We start from the raw sequence: 17,560 nt of genomic DNA, 5'->3' as shown, positions 1-17,560 counted from the left end.
CACACAAAACCCTAAAACAAGTAAATAAAAAAAAAGAGAGAAATACGTCATCATAAAGCCACAGTGCTGTGAAAATGTAGTTGTATATGTGTATATAATATATAAGTATTTTTATATGGCCCCTTGTTTCTTTTTGTCACACTTTAATGTTTTTGATCATAAAACATTTTGGGGGGAAAATTTTAATGATGAAAATATAAAATGCAGTTTTCATGAGTTCATCATTTCATTCATGGAGGGAAACAAAAAGCGATGCATAACCAACCTGGCCCTGTGTGAAAATATAAAGGCCCCTTTGTTAAATCATAGCTTAACTGTGATTAACCACATTTTTTTTGACAACTGAGTTCAGTTACACTAGGCACACCCAGACCCAGACTTGTAGACTCAATAGGTCACCTAAATTGAACTGGTTTGACAACATGAAGTAGACTTAAGCATCTCTGTAAACAACACATCTTGGTACAATCTAAAGATATTTAAGAACAGATGAGAAGAAAAGTCACTGACTTTCAGTCTGGAAATGGCTACAAAACCATTTCTGGGGCCTTGAAATTCCAGTGAACCAAAGTGAGAACTATTATCCACAAATAGAGAAAACAAGGAACATTGAACATTCCCAGGAGAGGCCAGTCTATCAAAATTACTCCAAGTATGCACTGGCCACTAATCCAGGAAGTCACAAAGGAACCACGAACACTGATGTTCTTTTCAGAATAAGAACATCATACCAACAGTCAAACATGGTGGTGGTAGTATGATGTTCTAACGGTGTTTAGCTGCTTTAGAACCTACACAGAGCGTTGCAATTGATAAACCCATGAATTCTGCTCTTTACCAGAAAATCCTGAAGTAGAATGCCTTGCTAACCATACATGACTAGCAGGACAATGAGCCAATACAACAGCAAGTCCTGATTGGTTGAAAAAATAAAATGCAGGTTTTGGAGTGGCCTAGACAAATCCTGGACTAAAACATGGTTCCAATGCTGTGGCATAAGTGTGAACAGATCATCCATGCTCATAAACCCTCCAGTGTGACTAAAGAAAGAAAAGTCAGGTCAAAACAGGTTATCCCAAACACTTGATGGCAGCTGTTGCTGCCAAGTTACTAGGTTTAGGGGGCAATTACTTTTTAACATAGGACCAGGTTGGTTGGGATAACCTTTATCCTGAATATAGATCAAAATTTTATTTGAAACTGTATTTTGAGTTTACTCAGGTTATTAATGTCTTATCCTTCCTTTGGTGGGGGGGGGGGGGGCACAACAGTGGCAACATTTTTGACAAGTAAAAAAATAATTCATTTAAAAATGTAATTGAAAATTTTAATTGATTCAAATGATCTACATTTAAAAATAGCAGTGTATGACTTCCTGTTCCCATGGGGTTTTTATTCATATCAGATCATTTCAGCCTAAAAATATTAATGTGATGTAAGATGTTTAGCATCATGTAAAAACTGCAACCAAAGACGAGACTAGACAAAATGACCACTTTAATCGAAATCCATGCTTGTTTATAACTGAGCACATTGAATTGAAAAACCCAAAAGTCCGACATTTTATAACATTTTTATGTAACAAATGCAAAAACTAACATGCTGTGCTTGGCTTTATGATCTCGTTTTTGAGTAAGTTTCAAAAACCATACAAGATCAGAATAAATACATAATCTATTTTACATTTTCCTTTTTACAAAGCAAAACTGAAAAAAACCTGAACAAGATGAATTTCACTGAGACACCAATTATCCTATTTACCACTGAATTTCCCAAATAGAGCATTAGAAATTCTTCAGTCATTTTGTCCTTTAACTGGAAAAATGCCCTTCTGGTAAGTATTGATACAGATTTTCTTTTACAAAAGTTTTTTTTAACAGTTTGAACATAGAGCTGCTCCTTTTAGAAAAAGTCTGAGGCTTTCCGTCTCTTAGGAAGCTGCAGCAAATTGTCTGTGAGAGACGTGAGGTCCTGAGAGCCTGGCGTCTTGGCTTTGGTGGGCGTTGGCGTTCCTGAAGGAGTGGCTGGTCCGGCGAAAGGAGACTTGCAGGGAGTGACCCTGTGCGAGGGTGAAGGCGTGTAACTTGCCCGCAGCGCCTTGTCTGTGTATTTGCTAGAAGTCCGATTTACAAGCCGCTGCAGGGCGGGTGTGAGGGCTGGGCTCAGACCTTTAGGCGTAAGACTGCAATGTAGAAATTGCAAATTAGATTTGAGAATTTCTTCATGAATGCACAACAGTTATAGGAAACAGGAAAAAGGTTGACAGAGCAGGTGAACTCCTTTACAATATAACTGAGGTAAATCTCATTACCTTGCAAGGTTCTCTGTAACCTTTCTCAAGGCCTCCTGTTTCTTTGCACGGTTTTTAACAGCAGCTTCATTGGCCATCTTTAAACCCAACCTCTCTCGTCTTCCTGGTTCGGGAATCTTTTAGATACAACAAATGGCATCACAAATTTATAATCAAATAATTATAAATTAATAATGCACAGATACAACAGGTAGTATTTCTAACCTTGAAGGACGGTCCGTGGTTTCGCTCAACATATGGCGTGTCTGATCCATCCAGCCGGAATGGGGTGCTCTCAATCTCACCCCAGGTCATCAGAGGAGAATCAGAAACACCTGAAGAAGCCAAAGATTTTAGGCAAATACTCCAAATGTAGCAGCGGCGTTAACATAAAACTGTCTGAAAGTGTGCCTCCAACAAACAGAGCAAGCAATAAAATACACTTTATTAAACTAAGTACGCAAGTACGAAAGCCTCAGATCATCATCCTGGATGATGAATCAATTAAATAGAAAATAGTTAACTTTAAAAAAGTGAACAAACTCCATTGCAGTGCGAGGATAATTTGCAGACTCACCTGGTGCCGGTGATGGAGTCTTTTCAAAACCATATCCATTCACTGTTGGGGATTCATGTGGTATAAGCTCCTTCCCATCGGGGCCCACTTTACCCTGTTTGAACTACAAAAAACACACAATGCATAAGCAACATTGTTCAAATAAACACAAGCAGCTGAAACCTGCATTAGCATTTTCACAATACCAAAATTTCGAACTCAATTGACATTAAGGAAATACTCAATTCTCTATACTATTTTCGATTTCGTGGCAACTTTTTTGAAGATAGAGGGTTCTTTGTAGTTAAGAGCAAATAATATGATTAAATACAGTATGACAATATTTTAACTTCCTTAATTAGGGCAAAACCAATAAGAAGGGGACAATTCAGTTCTCAATTAGAATACATAATTTATGTGTCACTTTCCTGTTTGGCAAAACAACAGACAAGATAAGGAAGTGTGTACCTTTGACTCAGTAGCATTATTAAACCAAGATGGCGCCGACGATGGCAGCCTCGGAGCTTCGCTCTCTCTTTGTTTTTGGATTTTGTGTGTTTTTATGTTTTTCAGGCCACAATCCTGTGGTCTCATTCAGTAGAGAGGAACCTCTCAACATCAGAGAGTCCTCTCTTGGGATTTTTTCACCATCTTTCATCGATCCGAGGTTCACTGAGCTCCTGGCAAGCAGAGCTGCGGCACTATACGGGATACTGCGCCGAAAGCGGCGGAGGGGAAACCGTGCTGGCACGCTGGTAAAGCTCCGCAAAAGAGGACTTTGCACACCACTGCCTTCAATCCACCTGGCAAATGTCTGCTCTCTAAACAACAAGATGGACGAGCCACTTCTCCTCACCGGTAAAAACTCAGACCTCCATGGATCAGCGGTTCTCTGCTTCACCGAGACATGGCTGAGTGAATACATCCCGGACTGCGCACTGCTGTTGAAGGACTTCCAGCTGATCAGAGCGGATCGCAGCGCAGAGCTATCGGGGAAGAGGCGAGCAGGCGGAATCTGCTTTTATATAAATGAAGGTTGGTGCAGAAACGTAAAAGTGCTGGGAAACCCATGTAGTCCTGATCTGGAGTCATTTTCCATAATCTGTAAATCGTTTTATTCACCGAGAGAGTTTTCCTCGTTTATAATAATTGGCTCATATTTTCCACCGCATGGCTGCACTTCTGCTGCAGAAAAACTTGCTGAGCTGATTACAGATGTGGAGAAAAAATACACGGACTCTTTCATCATAATACTGGGAGATTTTAACAGCGCAAACCTCTCCAATGAACTCCCCAAATACAGACAGCATATTAAGTGTCCCACCAGAGACAAAAACACACTGGACCATTGTTACACAACATTAAAGGACTCATATCATGCTGTTATCAGGGCTGCTCTGGGTTTTTCAGATAATTCTCTTATCCACCTCATCCCAACCTACAGGCAGAAACTAAGAGCTTCCAAACCCAAGGTTCACACTGTTAAGAAGTGGACTGAGAAATCAATGCAGATGCTACAGGCCTGCTTTGAATGCACAGACTGGACTGTTTTTGAAACTTCAGCCACTGACTTAAACCAACTAAGTCAGTGGTGACATCATACATCAGTTTATGTGAGGACATGTGTGTGCAGACCAAGACCTTCTGCACCTTTGGGAACAATAAGCCAAGGTTTACTCCACACCTCAGGAATCTGCGCAGGGAAAAGGAAGAAGCTCACAGCAGTGGAGATTGGACGCGGTACAGACAGGCCAGGAACAAACTAACAAAGGAGATCAAAGCAGCTAAGAGAAGCTATAGTGAGAAGCTGAAGAACAGCCTTTCTACTGGTGACACTTCGACTGTATGGACTGGTCTGAGAAACCTGACTGCCTATAGGAGCCCCTCCACCCTTCCTGAACAGAGTCGTCTCCTGGCCAACCGTCTGAATGGCTTCTACTGCAGACATGACAAGAAACCATTCACACCTCAAATCATCCCCTCTACATCCCATTCAGGAACAAGTTCTTCCCACAAAGCTACCAACCCCCCACCATAAGATCCTCTGCCTGCACTAAAGATCTCTGAGGAAGATGTAAATAGGCTCTTTCAGCGCATGAAAACAAAGAAAGCTGGAGGATGTGATAACGTCTCCCCATCATGCCTGAAAGTCTGTGCAAATTAACTCGCTCCGATCTTCACAAGGATCTTCAACAAGTCACTGGAGAAATGTGAGGTCCCCTCCTGCCTTAAACGATCCACCATCATCCCAGTGCTCAAGAAAACCACCATCCTAGGATTAAATGACTACAGGCCTGTAGCCCTGACGTCTGTGGTCATGAAATCCTTTGAGCGGCTGGTGTTGAAGCACCTGAAAGACATCACAGGCAACCTGCTGGACCCCCTGCACTTTGCTTACTGAGCAAACAGGTCAGCAGATGATGCTGTTAACTTAGGTCTACACTTCATCCTGCAACACCTCGACCACCCAGGGACGTACGCCAGGATCCTGTTTGTAGACTTCAGCTCGGCCTTCAACACCATCATACCAGACATCCTCCACCAGAAGCTCACACAGCTCAACGTCCCAGCCTCCACCTGTCAGTGGATCAACAGCTTCCTGATGGACCGACAGCAGCAGGTGAGACTGGGGAGCATCTTCTCCCGATCCAGATCAATAAGTACTGGCGCTCCCCAGGGGTGTGTTCTATCCCCACTCCTCTTCTCTCTGTACACAAATGACTGCACCTCATCGGACTCGTCCGTGAAACTCCTTAAGTTTGCAGACGACACCACTGTCATTGGACTGATCCAGGACGGTGATGAGTCTGCATACAGACAGCAGGTGGATCGGCTGGTACACTGGTGCGGTCAGAACTACCTTGAACTGAACCCACACAAGACTGTGGAAATGGTGGTGGACTTTCGGAGAACACCAACCCCATACACCCCCCTCACCATCCTCAACAACACTGTATCGGCCGTGGACCACTTCAGGTTCCTAGGAACCACCATCTCTGAGGACCTGAGATGGTCTTCACACATAGACACTGTTCAAAAGAAGGCCCAGCAGAGACTGTACTTCCTGAGGCAACTCAAGAAGTTCAACCTTCCACAGGAGCTGCTGGTCATCTTCTACACTGCCATCATTCAGTCTGTCCTGTCTTCATCCATCTCAGTGTGGTTTGGTTCATCCACAAAACAGGACAGGTGCAGACTGCAATGAATAATCAGGGCTGACCTTCCCTCCATCCAGGACTTATAAAGGTCAAGGGTCAGGAAAAGAGCTGCTAAAATCTCTGCAGACCCCACACACCCTGCACATAAACTGTTTTACCTTCAGGCCGCCGCTACAGAGCACTGTTTACTAAAACCAGACGCCACAGAGACAGTTTCTTCCCCCAGGCTGTTTCTCTGATTAACATTCAATAGAGTACAGAACAACAGCATACAGATGTTGCAAATGCACCTTTTTATTTTTATTATATATGTGTATATTGTACATTGTAAATATGTATATTCTGTAATACAAAAACAAAACCAAAGAGCAAAGTGTACCGGAGTCAAATTCCTTGTTTGTATACGAACTTGGCAATAAAGCTGATTCTGATTATTATTTTATTTTATTATAGCTGCTTATCTAGTTTAAAGTTGCTTTCATTTGCCTGTCAATTTGCTGTGGATAAAACAAATGTTTACTACCGAGTGACAATTGATCATTATATTCAATAAAAAAATCTAATTTGTTCCAAAACAAACATCTGGTCCATTCAAATGTATTCAGCAGCAGCCCTGAACAATTTCTGTTTCTGCAAATTTTACAGATAATTTTCTTGCTTGATCAACTACAGCAGCAGGGTAGGTTGCCACTCTGAACATTTCTTCGTGGCCCATGGAAAATCACAGTATGGCAGTATTAAACGTACCTGTGCATTGAGGGCTGCAGCCTGTTGAATCTGACTTTTGTTTAGAGCTTTGCTAAATGGATCTCCAACAAACCGAGTGTTCTTGTGTACTACTTCTCTGGGCTTCTTAAATATCGCATCATCATCTTTAACACCTAGGAAAAAAAAAACCACAAATACAGTTTAAAAATGTATTATAGTCATAAAAATTCTCAAAAAATGTCACGCCACAGTTTAGAAAATATTGTGCTTAAGTAAGAGAGAAATAGAGGAAGAAAACAGAAAAATGAGGTTATCCTGAGTGTAACATTCATACCCTCTGGATAATACATCAAGGCATTCTTTGCTTTGTACTCCCAAGTTTCCAGTCCAGCTTTGACACATTCAAGAGCAGCTTTCTCCATTGACGGTAGGGCGAGGTTCTCCTCGTGGCGCTGCAAGACACATCAGAGATTATTTGAATCTTTTCAAAGTGTCAAAGGCCACTTTCACACAACAGCATTCCAACTCTGGAACCTAAATCTAAAAATAAAAATATTCAGAGTGAGGGGTTTACGTGACTTAAAAATAAAACGTTTCAGTTCAATTACGACTCTTACTTTGACTCAGTCCTACTATTAACTGATCTGTGAAGGACCGTTGCTGCTGTAGATGATTTGTTTGTATGGCTGCATCTTACACAGGATTAATGCTGTTTTGGAATCAAGTAACCCATACAGCCCTAAGAGGCGTTGTTATGATGCAACATCAAGCAAAAAACTTATAAGCTGACAAAAACACTGTATGCTATGATTAGACCAAGTCTGATCATCGCATGGGATCTTAAGATGCATCGGAGACTAAAAGACTATATAAAATTTTAAGTAAGTTTTATAGAGCTAGTATTAATCTTAACATCGAAGTGCAGACCTAACAGAAAAATTCCCATGATATCTGCTGAAATTAACAAACGTCAAAGTGTCCAGATCATCCATATTCAAGAATTGTATTTCCATTAATTTACTTAAAATAAAAATCAATCCCAACCTGTTTAAATTCAGCCTCTGCCTCATATAACCATGCGTGCTTTAGCTTCTCTTTGTCTTTTGCCAGATCCATTATCTGCTCGAAGGATGCATTATCTTCACTGGTGTTTTTAGCAAGAAAGCGATCCAAACAGGGCAGCTCTTTCTCGTCTTTGTCATCGTCCTTTCGATCTAGAGAAACATGGTGCAACAAAAGTAAGGGTCAATTGCTCTACTTTACTTTACTTAATTAACTTCCAGACATTAAGAATGTTAAACCAAACTAAGCATGAGCTAATACTTTAACATAAATTTGTCTCAACTTACCCACACCTGAACTTTTACTGCAGAAAGTGGAGGAGGGCGAACCTGAGTGACCTACTGGTGTCTCAAAGCTGGCCGGCGTCACATCTTGCATATTGGGAGAAAAGTAATAATAATAATACAATCATGTACAGAAAAAAAAAACCCCAAAATGTTATGGTATCAAACACAAATACTGATTTCATTTTGAACATTTTCTACTTACAAGGTGCAGAGGTTTGTGGTGTAGATTTGTTCAACGATGATCCATATCTAATGGATATCTCCCTCATCTTCTCAAGGTCTCCGTTTTCCTCTGCTACAAGGTATTCCTTTTGTGCTTGAAGTTTGGTGACATCGGGGAAAAAGTCCCTCTGGATAATTTTCTCTAAGCTCTGTCAAAGGCCGCCAGGTACAGAAGACAGATATGTATCAAATAAAGCAGAAATATTAAGAATAAATATAAATCAAATTTAAGGCAAGATAGGACAGACCTGCAGTATTGAGTAGAGATTTACTAATCAGGCTTTTCCTGGTTAATTTATAGCTTTCTCTCAGGCATGACCTTACATTACTTCTGATTTTTGACTCAAATTAATTAGGACTATAGCATTTAAAAGAAAGGTGTCCTGCAAGCTCTTTTATAGGGGATCTCAATTAATATGTTGAAGTATGTCTCTTTAACCTTTATTTAATATCTTTATTTAACTCTAAAGTCTATTAAAGTACATTCTGCTGGTTGATCAGAACCGACTGCAAAATAATTGTCCAGTTCTGATCTCTGCACGACTCCTTGCAGAGAGCAGTAGAAAAACTCAATTTGGTGTTATGCTACATTTGGTGTTTGTTTACCAGCATGAATCTAAAAAGAAAATGTAAAATAGCAATTTAATGCCATGTAACGATCAGATCATTGTGTAAAAATATCCAATTCCCAATTTCTATAGATGTAAACCTTTAGGTTTGTAAGCCAAAACCTCTGAAACACTGACGCACACATGTTCAAGACATGTTTACATCTTGGGGTCAAGGTGTTCTCTGAATCCCTGTTTGCCGTCCACGCTTTGTTGTATATTACTTACCTGAATATAATCCTCTTCATCGAGAACTTTTCTCTTCAGCTTCCCCTTCTCGCTGTCCTCAGGCTCACACAGAGCCACCGTTGTGACCGCTGAAGGTACCAGAGTCCCGGACAAGGCTCTCCTAACACTGGCGCTGCCCTCCATTGTGGAGCCTGTTAGCCTTCTAGCCCAAAAGCGAAGGGCGACACTATCACGATAAAAACAACTTCCAAATGATAACAAAGAGCGTATTTCAGCTCAAACACAAAGGAGGTTTGAACTCAGGTTAAGACCTTAAGTACATAAAGACTAAAAGAAGAGCTAACATGCTACGCGTAACGTCTCAGCTAACTTTTAGCCACAACCCCACCGTACACACGACGTATTTACGTAATGTTTGAGCGATTGCGTAAGCGGAAGTTAATAATTCGGAGGACATTTTCAGAATAAAGGCCCTATAAGACGAGGTACTGCGTCTCATTTGAAACCATTGATCCTTCCATTTGAAAAACTATATAAAATCGAGCTCAGGTTTTTATATATGTGAGGCATACTGCCAATATGAAAACTGCCTCTTTTCTTTGCAATCCCCCTTATTATGGGGAGCTGTACAAGTACATCAAAAAAAGAATAGAATATGCTGAAAAACTTCAATATTTTTGTCACTCTTTTCATAGACTTAAACTTGTATATTATATGTATGCATTACTTACAGAGTGATCTATTGAAATTAAATATCAGGCATTTATTTGTTGTAATGTCTTTGTCTTACACATAATGAAAACCCCAAATTGAGCCAGTTTAAATTTAATTGTAATCTATGTCTTTCTTTTTTTGTGGCTATCTAAGCAATGAGGATACTTCAAACATTTTCTGAATAAAAAATGAAATTAGTTTGATTTAGAAACATCATGTGCCCACCAGATTGGACTCAATATACCATGCGAAATGACAGGCAATGTCATAATAAAATGCCTGCAGCTCATACTCATACTCAATTTGCAGTTACCTAAATCTTTAAAAAAAGTAGTTCTGAATGCCTGATAACCTCTGGTCAAAGATCATGATTGAATGGTGGTTTCTCTTTACCAGTATAAAAGGATTTGTTTGGCAGTACCTACTGAATTGATTCTCAGAGCAATTTGAAAAGATCTAAGATCAAACAACTTTACATAAGTGCAAGTTATTTAAGGTGTGTCAACACTTTGTGAAGGCAATAAACAGATAAAAAAAATGCCCCCTTCAGATGAAATTAAACGTTTTGCAGGATGGTCAATTAATCTGCCACAAAGCCATGAAATACAAAAATACATACAGTATTTATGTGCTAAGACACGAATACATTTATTATTAAAAAATCCAATCAGACATATAAAGACTTTAAATACAATTATGTACAATGCCTACACTAAGGTCCATGCACCAACAATGATTTGATTGTTGTTATAATGGTAATTAATGATTCCATATTCACTGAGTAAAAAATAGTCTATTCTTGTTAATTTGACAATAGAAATTTGGATAACCAAAACGTAAAATTCTCCTTCTTTTAAGCTAAGAAAATAATAAATAATTAAATTTTACATTGTAGCATTAATTCACATGATGGGTTTTTCACAAACAATGGAGTCATTCAAGTATTTATTAGATTACAACCACATGACAAGAGGAAGCAATTATACAAATAGTTAACTTGCCTTTTAAAAAACACTTTATTAAGGAGCATACTAAAAAGCAGTGAACTTCAAATATTAAAGGGTTAGCATGTAGTGATAGTGTCTGCATGCAGTTTAACTTGATTAAATTGACACAGAAAGATCCATTTTGTTCAGAATCTTGGCTATTTGTTTAAAACATAAGCAAAAATATTACTTGAGGTTTCCATATTTTTCCAAATTGCTGCAGATCTGTATGAAAAAGTTTAGTTTTCAGTGTTTACCACAACAAACGAAAGTCTTTTCTGACGCCTCCACTTCGCTCTTCGGTTTTTAAACCAGACCTGTGAGGGCGAAAAGAAGTAGAATTATCCCTTAATACCTCATATTCTTCATTTGCAATATTTGACAGGGTGTGTTAATGTTTAAATAATCAACAGAGACTCAAACATCTCCATCAAGCATTAGCAATAAATGCAGCTCCTGTCTTACTTCTACTCTTTCTTCTCTCAAGTGAATTTGCTGTGCAAGTTTCTCTCTCATGTTCACATCTGGATACTGGTTCTGCAGGAACAGTTCCTCCAGTGCATCCAGCTGTTCCTCGGTGAAGATCGTACGGTGACGCCTGGTTCGCCTCTGCACTTGACCTTCCTTAGGCTGCTGCTCCTCTCTGTGAACCTCCCCCAACCTGCACTGCTCTGAGATCATAGCTGCAGGACTCCATTCATACTGACAGCCTGCAAGGAGATTTAAAGAGCATATGTCATCGTATTTTTTTCTGTTGCCACTCATTGGCAGCAGAGTGAGCACTTCTGCTGCACAGATCATCTATGCTGCAAACTGTGAAAGTAAAGACAAATAAGAAGGATAGATTTCTCCTCATCCACCAAAAACAGGCTCCCTGACAGAAACATTTTGCCCCAGGATTGTATAGCATGTAAAAGCTGATGGGACTAGTAAGATAAGTAAGTAAACATTGAGTCTTCAGCTGCTTCCTAAAAGATTCAAACTATGACTATGAAAGATAGCTTCACCAGGGAGTCAACAGCCAGACCACCAAGACAACTGCAGGTGTTTATGAGCATAAAATATGTCAGGTAAAAAGGCATTCTTTTCATAATAATTAGCTGTAGCAGCATCCATTTTTATCCCTCTGTCTGAGCCAAAGAAAGGAGATTAACCTTTTATGTACAAACAATGTATAGTAAGAAAACTTACTTTAGACAGACTTGTAGAGTTTGATGAGTCACAAAGACGATGTTGTTTGAATAATGTTTTGACCGCTACATATCTGTAGAGCTGTTAAACCCTCAGGTGTGAAACACAGACTGATAATGTGGATTACAGTGAGACTTGCATGATCACTACATGGTCCAGAGTCACAATGCTGGTCAGAATCAGAATAGAAACTGCAACATCTACATGAATGCTGAATTTTTGTTTTGATTTACAGTTTTGATCACAGGTGATCATTTAACACTGTGTTAAATGACAGGCAGACTGGGCTCACCAAAAAGCGTTTTTTAAAATCTCTTACTTGGATGCCGGTTTGCTAAGTCTCCTGACTTCTTCCTCCTCACTGAATAAACCAGGATATAAATCTTCACTTTATGGACATGTATTTGAGCTAGAGACTTTGATATCTCTAGTTTTGTGTGGGTTGGAGGGACATTGCCTCATGCATTGATGCCTAAGTTCAGCATCCTAAACATAACCTCATAACTCAACATTTAGCCAAGGTCTTAGGCCCTATGCTTGATCTTTTTCCTTTGACACTTTTTCGTATGTTTCTTGATTTGAGACATGAAAACAAATTAAATGATTATGAGCTACAACCCTGAACACTATTGAAAAGGAAAAGATGTACAATGAATGGAATGTTTCAGAGCATAAAACTGCAGATCCATAGGGATTCTATGCAAAGACAGTTGACTGTTTGTTCCTACCTTTATGGATGAGATCTGAGTGGAACATGTCAGCGCAGTGGGAGCAGAAACAGCAGCACAAGCAAGCCTGGTGCACAGACTCAGGACACACCATCTTCTCCTTCAGTCCAAGAACACTTGTTCCATATGATTGGTTTTCTCCAATACCGCTCGGATATTTGCTAAGAATGTTTTCAATGGTGAACGGAAACTTTTGTCTTTCCATCTTGATGTGTCCGCCCATTTTTTAAGGAAATTCCTAGAAATAAAAAGCAGTAATAATACCCAGATAGTGAGACCTGGAACACTGTGTGATACTTCCCCCTTCAGTGGCTCCACTGGTGCTGCTCCTACAAGAGCGAGTCTGGCCCTTATAGGCAAAGAAAAAAAAGATGGAAGTAAAACTATAATCCCCCTGTGGACCAGACACATAAAACGGTTGAAACTTAATTCTGAGCTAATCTGGGCAGTTTTGTGAAGAGGTTAGGAAGGACGGCAGATTCGGCTAATCTCGCTTTATTCCTTTCTTCAAGAGAAATCAGATTTCACTGCATAAAATGAAAAGTGGGGAGCTCCTACAATCCTCATTGTTGAGGTTTCAGAGAAAAGGGGATTGCTTGGTATTAGAAACCTGGATTTAAAGATGGACAGCTTTGGTGTGGTCTTAGGCTTCTGTATGATAAAATTAAGGATTAGCCTTTGAATTAATGTCATATCATTTCTTATACCTAGTTTTACTGACTAATGATCTTGTATTAATTTGTAGATTCGCTTAGAATGTTACATAAACGAACTGTAAGTAGACATTAACAGGTCATAATGAAAGGGTGGGTGACAACAGAATAAAGACGCACCGAAAGAGAAGTTTTAAATATATCCATCAGTGTGGTTAATATTCATAATCATGCATCCTGTGTCTTATCGGTGTGTTGCAGTCTTTTCAGTTTGACTTCTCTGACAATGTGCACAACTGAGCTAAAGCTATTAGTGGTTAAATTCATCTTCCTCACAGCAAATCCTGTGATTTCATACCAGGCAATACACCTTTTTTTTAGGGAATTAACGGATTTCCGCAATCTGTCTTAAGCCCCAACCTGTTATAAGGGCTTTTGAAAACAGATAACAGTAAACACCATTCCCATCCTTTTCACCTGGGTTTAATAGCCTCAGATGGCTGATGTATAGTTTGCACTGCATGTGAGATTGTTATCTGCAGTTATTGTGGTTCTCAATAGAAGGAAATCCGTGTAGGTTCACAGGGTTCAAAATTCATTACAGGGGATCCGAATTATAAAGGTTTGCGTTATTGTTGTAAGCAATATATAACACAACTGGTAAAGTGAAGGGAAAAATCACCACTCAGTCAGAAATCGTGTTTTTATGGGTTTTTGAGGTGCATATAAAGAGAAAACTGAACTAATGGCTGAATCGAAGCTGGCTGGTTTATCACAAGAAATGATCAACTAGTACCATTTGAAGCAGAGAAATAATCAATGTTATTGTGATGTTCCTACTGGAAAATGATTGATTTTTGAAATGAAGATGAAAGGCTTTAGAGAATCAATAGAATTGTAAACAACAAAAGGAACACTGATCAGACTAGAGAGAAATAGCAAGGTCATCATATATTTTCAGAAACTTCACAGCTGTGCACGTTTTTCATATTGTATTTTTTTGAGTCTAGCTCTGGGATCTGATCCATTGTTTGTTTGACTTAATATTCACTGCAAGTACCTATTAATTGTGTCGTTGTGGAAGCAAACTGCCCACTGAGCTAGTACTACTGTGTTGGTTTAGTGAAGACATGTTGGTGAAGATTCTCACTCATTCAGGCCATGGTAAATCCAAAAAAGGTAATTCACTCAGTCATTTTCTACCACTTCTTCCATAGTGGGTCGCGGGGAAGCTGATGCCTATCTCCAGCAGTCTATAGGAGGGAGGTGGGATACACCCTGGCAGGTCGCCTGTCCATCACAGGGCTCCAAAAAAGGTAAAAAAACAAAATTTAAAAACAAGAACAACTGGATGTTTCGCTCTTCATCCAGAGACTTTACTCAATTCAAAGCTAGTGAGGAAAAAGTTTCAAGCCTTTAGGGTGTTCTGTATTGGAGAAACTAAACAGCCTCTCCACAGATACATGGCTCAACACAGGAGAGCCAGCTCCTCAGAGCAGAACTTTGAATCAAGAAAGCTCTTTGGATGAAGAGTGAAACATCTTCGACTAAAAGAACTCCAGTTGTTCTTGTTGTTTTTAACCTTTTTTGGTTTTAGTGAAGACATTTAATACTACCTTAAACACAGAAGCAGACAGTATACCCTGGACCCACACGCTAATTTTTTTATTTACAAGTACATCTCAATAAATTATATAATCAAAAAGCAAGTTTAGTTCAGTAATTCAATCCAAAATATGAAATATATCCCACAGATTCATTACACACAGAGTGAAATAGTTCAGGTCTTTGTTTCTATTTATTTTGATTATTAGGACTTACAGTTAATGGAAAACCAAAATCCAGTTACTTAGAAGACTAGAATACTATTGCATATTTTTATGGAGAAACCTTGTATGCACAAGCACTCTAACACTCAGACCCACAGGTGTTTAGATTCAGGTGTTACCAGATACACAAATGTTCAATATTGAGCCACGTTTACCACTAAATACATCTTGCATTTATAAGTACCGTGCACTTTTCGGTAAAAAAGCTGGTAATATGAACGTTTCTACAGGTGTAGAAGCAAGCAGGATGTTATCCTGTATTCTTTTCATCATTCTTTCTTTCCTCCATTTTATTCTCCTTCTCTCCCCTTTTCCTTGTTGCCCCCCTTTCTCTCTTTCATGCTTCTTTTTTCCCCTTTTCATTTCAGTCTCTGTGTCCATAACAATTGAAATAATCCCAAAGCAGTTTCTAATAAAGTTTATTTTTATGAATATCAAGCAAAGCATTAAAGCGTTAGCTGTAATGCTCCACCTGTGAAAGTAAATCTGTTGGGCTTTTTCTTGGCACTCAGACAACAATTCTGAGCACTACTCTGCCGGACAGGACACGGTTAAAAAAAAAAAATTACTGCATTAATGCAGCGTGGCAATCAGCCTGTGGCTCTGCTGAGGTATAATGGTAGCCCACGTTGCTTTGATAGCGGCCTTTCGGCTCGACAGCATTGCTGTGTCTGGTGTCTCATCTTCCTCTTTAAAATGATCTCTTTGGGGTTTAGATCAAGGAGGTATTGGTACCTTTGGCCGTGGGAGCACATGCCAAGTCCTGCTGGAAATCAGCATCTCCATAAAACTTGTCAGCAGAGCGACAAGTTTTATGGAGATGCTGATTTCCAGCCGATTGTCCTGGTAAATGTCTGCATTGACTTTTGACTTGATAAAACACAGTGTGCCAACACCAACAGATGACAGGTCCCCAAATCATCACTGACCATGGAAACTTCCTACTGGACCTCAAGCAGCCTGGATTCTGTGTCTCAACGCTCTTCATCCAGTCACTGGGACCTTGATTTCCCAATAAAATAAAAAATGTACTTAACAACTGAGCAACAACCCATTGTTTCTGGTCAGCCAAGGTAAGATGTTTCTGATATTTTCTCCAGATCAGGAGTGTTTTAGCACAAGGAATGTGAAGATGCAGCCCATGGTGTGGCTCTTGAAGCTCTGGGTCCAGCTGCTTTTGACACCTTGTGATGCTCCCCCAGCTCTTGAATGGGCTTTGTGTTACAATCATCTGTGCAACCTTTTACCACCACACTTCTTTCTTCCACTTAACTTTCTATTAATGCACTTAGATATAACAATCTGAATCGCCAACAATGATCTTTTGTGGCTTACCATCCTTGTGAACAGTGTCAATCTTCCCCTTGATTGCATAGTCCCCAACATAGCCTAATCTAACATTTCTGTTTAAAAAATCTAATTTGATTTGTTTTCTCCAATATTTTAATTTTCTGATGCACTACATTTTAGATTTCTATTTGCTGTTGGCCATAAATATCAGAATTAATAGACATAAACATGTAAAATGTATTACTCTTTTTAATCAATCAATATAATACATGAGTTTCACTTTTTGTTGAAGTTGGTAAATGGCCTGTACTTGTGCAGTGCTTTATTTAGTCCAAGGACCCCAAAGCACTTTACATTACAATCAGTCATCCACCCATTCATAAGCTACACTGTAGCCACAGCTGCCCTGGGGCAGACTGACAGCAGCCATACAATCAGCACCACCGGGCCAATAGGCAATGCAGGTGAAGCGTCTTGCCCAAGGACACGACAGAGACAGACAGAGCAGGGGCTCGGACCGGCAACCCAACCAGTTACAGGACAAACTCCTACCACCTGAGCCACAGTCACCCCTACTGTGTTACTTAAATATATGTGCTGTTGATACAATTCTGAGGTGTGAAATGTCACATTTTACAGGGCAGTCCTCTCAAACATTTCCCGTCAGAGATTTAATACAACTTGATTGCAGATGTGGAAGCAGTGAATATTCAGAAAAACATATTGTTCAAGAAATGACTTTAAAATGACCCTGTAAGTTGGGGCTCATCCTGGCTGGTGTGGGCTGAAACAGAGTAGTGAGGATCACATTTGATCCTCAACGGTCATTGAATTACAAATTACCTAAAAAAAACTTCATCTTAAATATGTGAGAATAATCAATATTAGAGATTATACACAGAAGACTAAAGACAATTGTAACTCAGGTAAGGCCTGCAGTTGAAGCAAAGACTAAAAATAATAAAATTGAGCTTAACTATTACTTTTTAAAACAAAAATAGATAACTATATAATATATGGGTTATATGTCAGAAAATTAAATGCATTAAGAGCCTCTCAAATTTGTTGAAGTCCAAAGAATATTTGGAA

The 17,560-nt window shown here is 39.4% G+C and overlaps 2 protein-coding genes across 2 annotated transcripts; both read right to left on the bottom strand.

Annotated features, from left to right (window-relative positions):
* Nucleotides 1-1,480: 1,480 nt before the first annotated feature.
* On the bottom strand, nt 1,481-9,486 carry ess2 (ess-2 splicing factor homolog). Its single transcript, XM_047372878.1, has 10 exons — nt 9,120-9,486; nt 8,264-8,432; nt 8,062-8,145; nt 7,757-7,926; nt 7,047-7,164; nt 6,752-6,885; nt 2,868-2,970; nt 2,516-2,625; nt 2,312-2,427; nt 1,481-2,182 (listed from the first exon to the last, which is right to left on the bottom strand). The coding sequence occupies exons 1-10, from the start codon at nt 9,261-9,263 to the stop codon at nt 1,903-1,905; spliced, it is 1,428 nt and encodes a 475-aa protein (XP_047228834.1). The 5' UTR covers nt 9,264-9,486; the 3' UTR covers nt 1,481-1,902.
* Nucleotides 9,487-10,695: 1,209 nt separating this feature from the next.
* LOC124872104 (homeobox protein goosecoid-2) lies at nt 10,696-12,922 on the bottom strand. The gene is made up of 3 exons (XM_047371791.1): nt 12,700-12,922; nt 11,246-11,490; nt 10,696-11,097 (listed from the first exon to the last, which is right to left on the bottom strand). Exons 1-3 carry the CDS (start codon nt 12,920-12,922, stop codon nt 11,020-11,022), a joined length of 546 nt encoding a protein of 181 aa, XP_047227747.1. The 3' UTR covers nt 10,696-11,019.
* Nucleotides 12,923-17,560: the final 4,638 nt, after the last annotated feature.

The sequence above is a fragment of the Girardinichthys multiradiatus genome, chromosome 8, assembly GCF_021462225.1.
Source record: "Girardinichthys multiradiatus isolate DD_20200921_A chromosome 8, DD_fGirMul_XY1, whole genome shotgun sequence".
NCBI lineage: Eukaryota > Metazoa > Chordata > Actinopteri > Cyprinodontiformes > Goodeidae > Girardinichthys > Girardinichthys multiradiatus.
The sequence above is the reverse complement of the archived record's forward strand: the minus strand, read 5'-3'. Positions and strand labels throughout refer to the sequence as shown.

Bases quoted from the DNA above. Each gene is read 5' to 3' on its own strand.
- ess2 (XM_047372878.1), bottom strand. From the start codon at position 9,263: ATGGAGGGCAGCGCCAGTGTTAGGAGAGCCTTGTCCGGGACTCTGGTA. The intron at 8,433-9,119 runs GTAAGTAATATA...GGCCTTTGACAG, and splicing joins ATGAAGAGGATTATATTCAG to AGCTTAGAGAAAATTATCCA. The intron at 7,927-8,061 runs GTAAGTTGAGAC...ATGTTTCTCTAG, and splicing joins CAGTAAAAGTTCAGGTGTGG to ATCGAAAGGACGATGACAAA.
- LOC124872104 (XM_047371791.1), bottom strand. From the start codon at position 12,922: ATGGGCGGACACATCAAGATGGAAAGACAAAAGTTTCCGTTCACCATT. The intron at 11,491-12,699 runs GTAGGAACAAAC...ATCTCCTTGCAG, and splicing joins CTCAGATCTCATCCATAAAG to GCTGTCAGTATGAATGGAGT. The intron at 11,098-11,245 runs GTAAGACAGGAG...TCGCCCTCACAG, and splicing joins TGAGAGAAGAAAGAGTAGAA to GTCTGGTTTAAAAACCGAAG.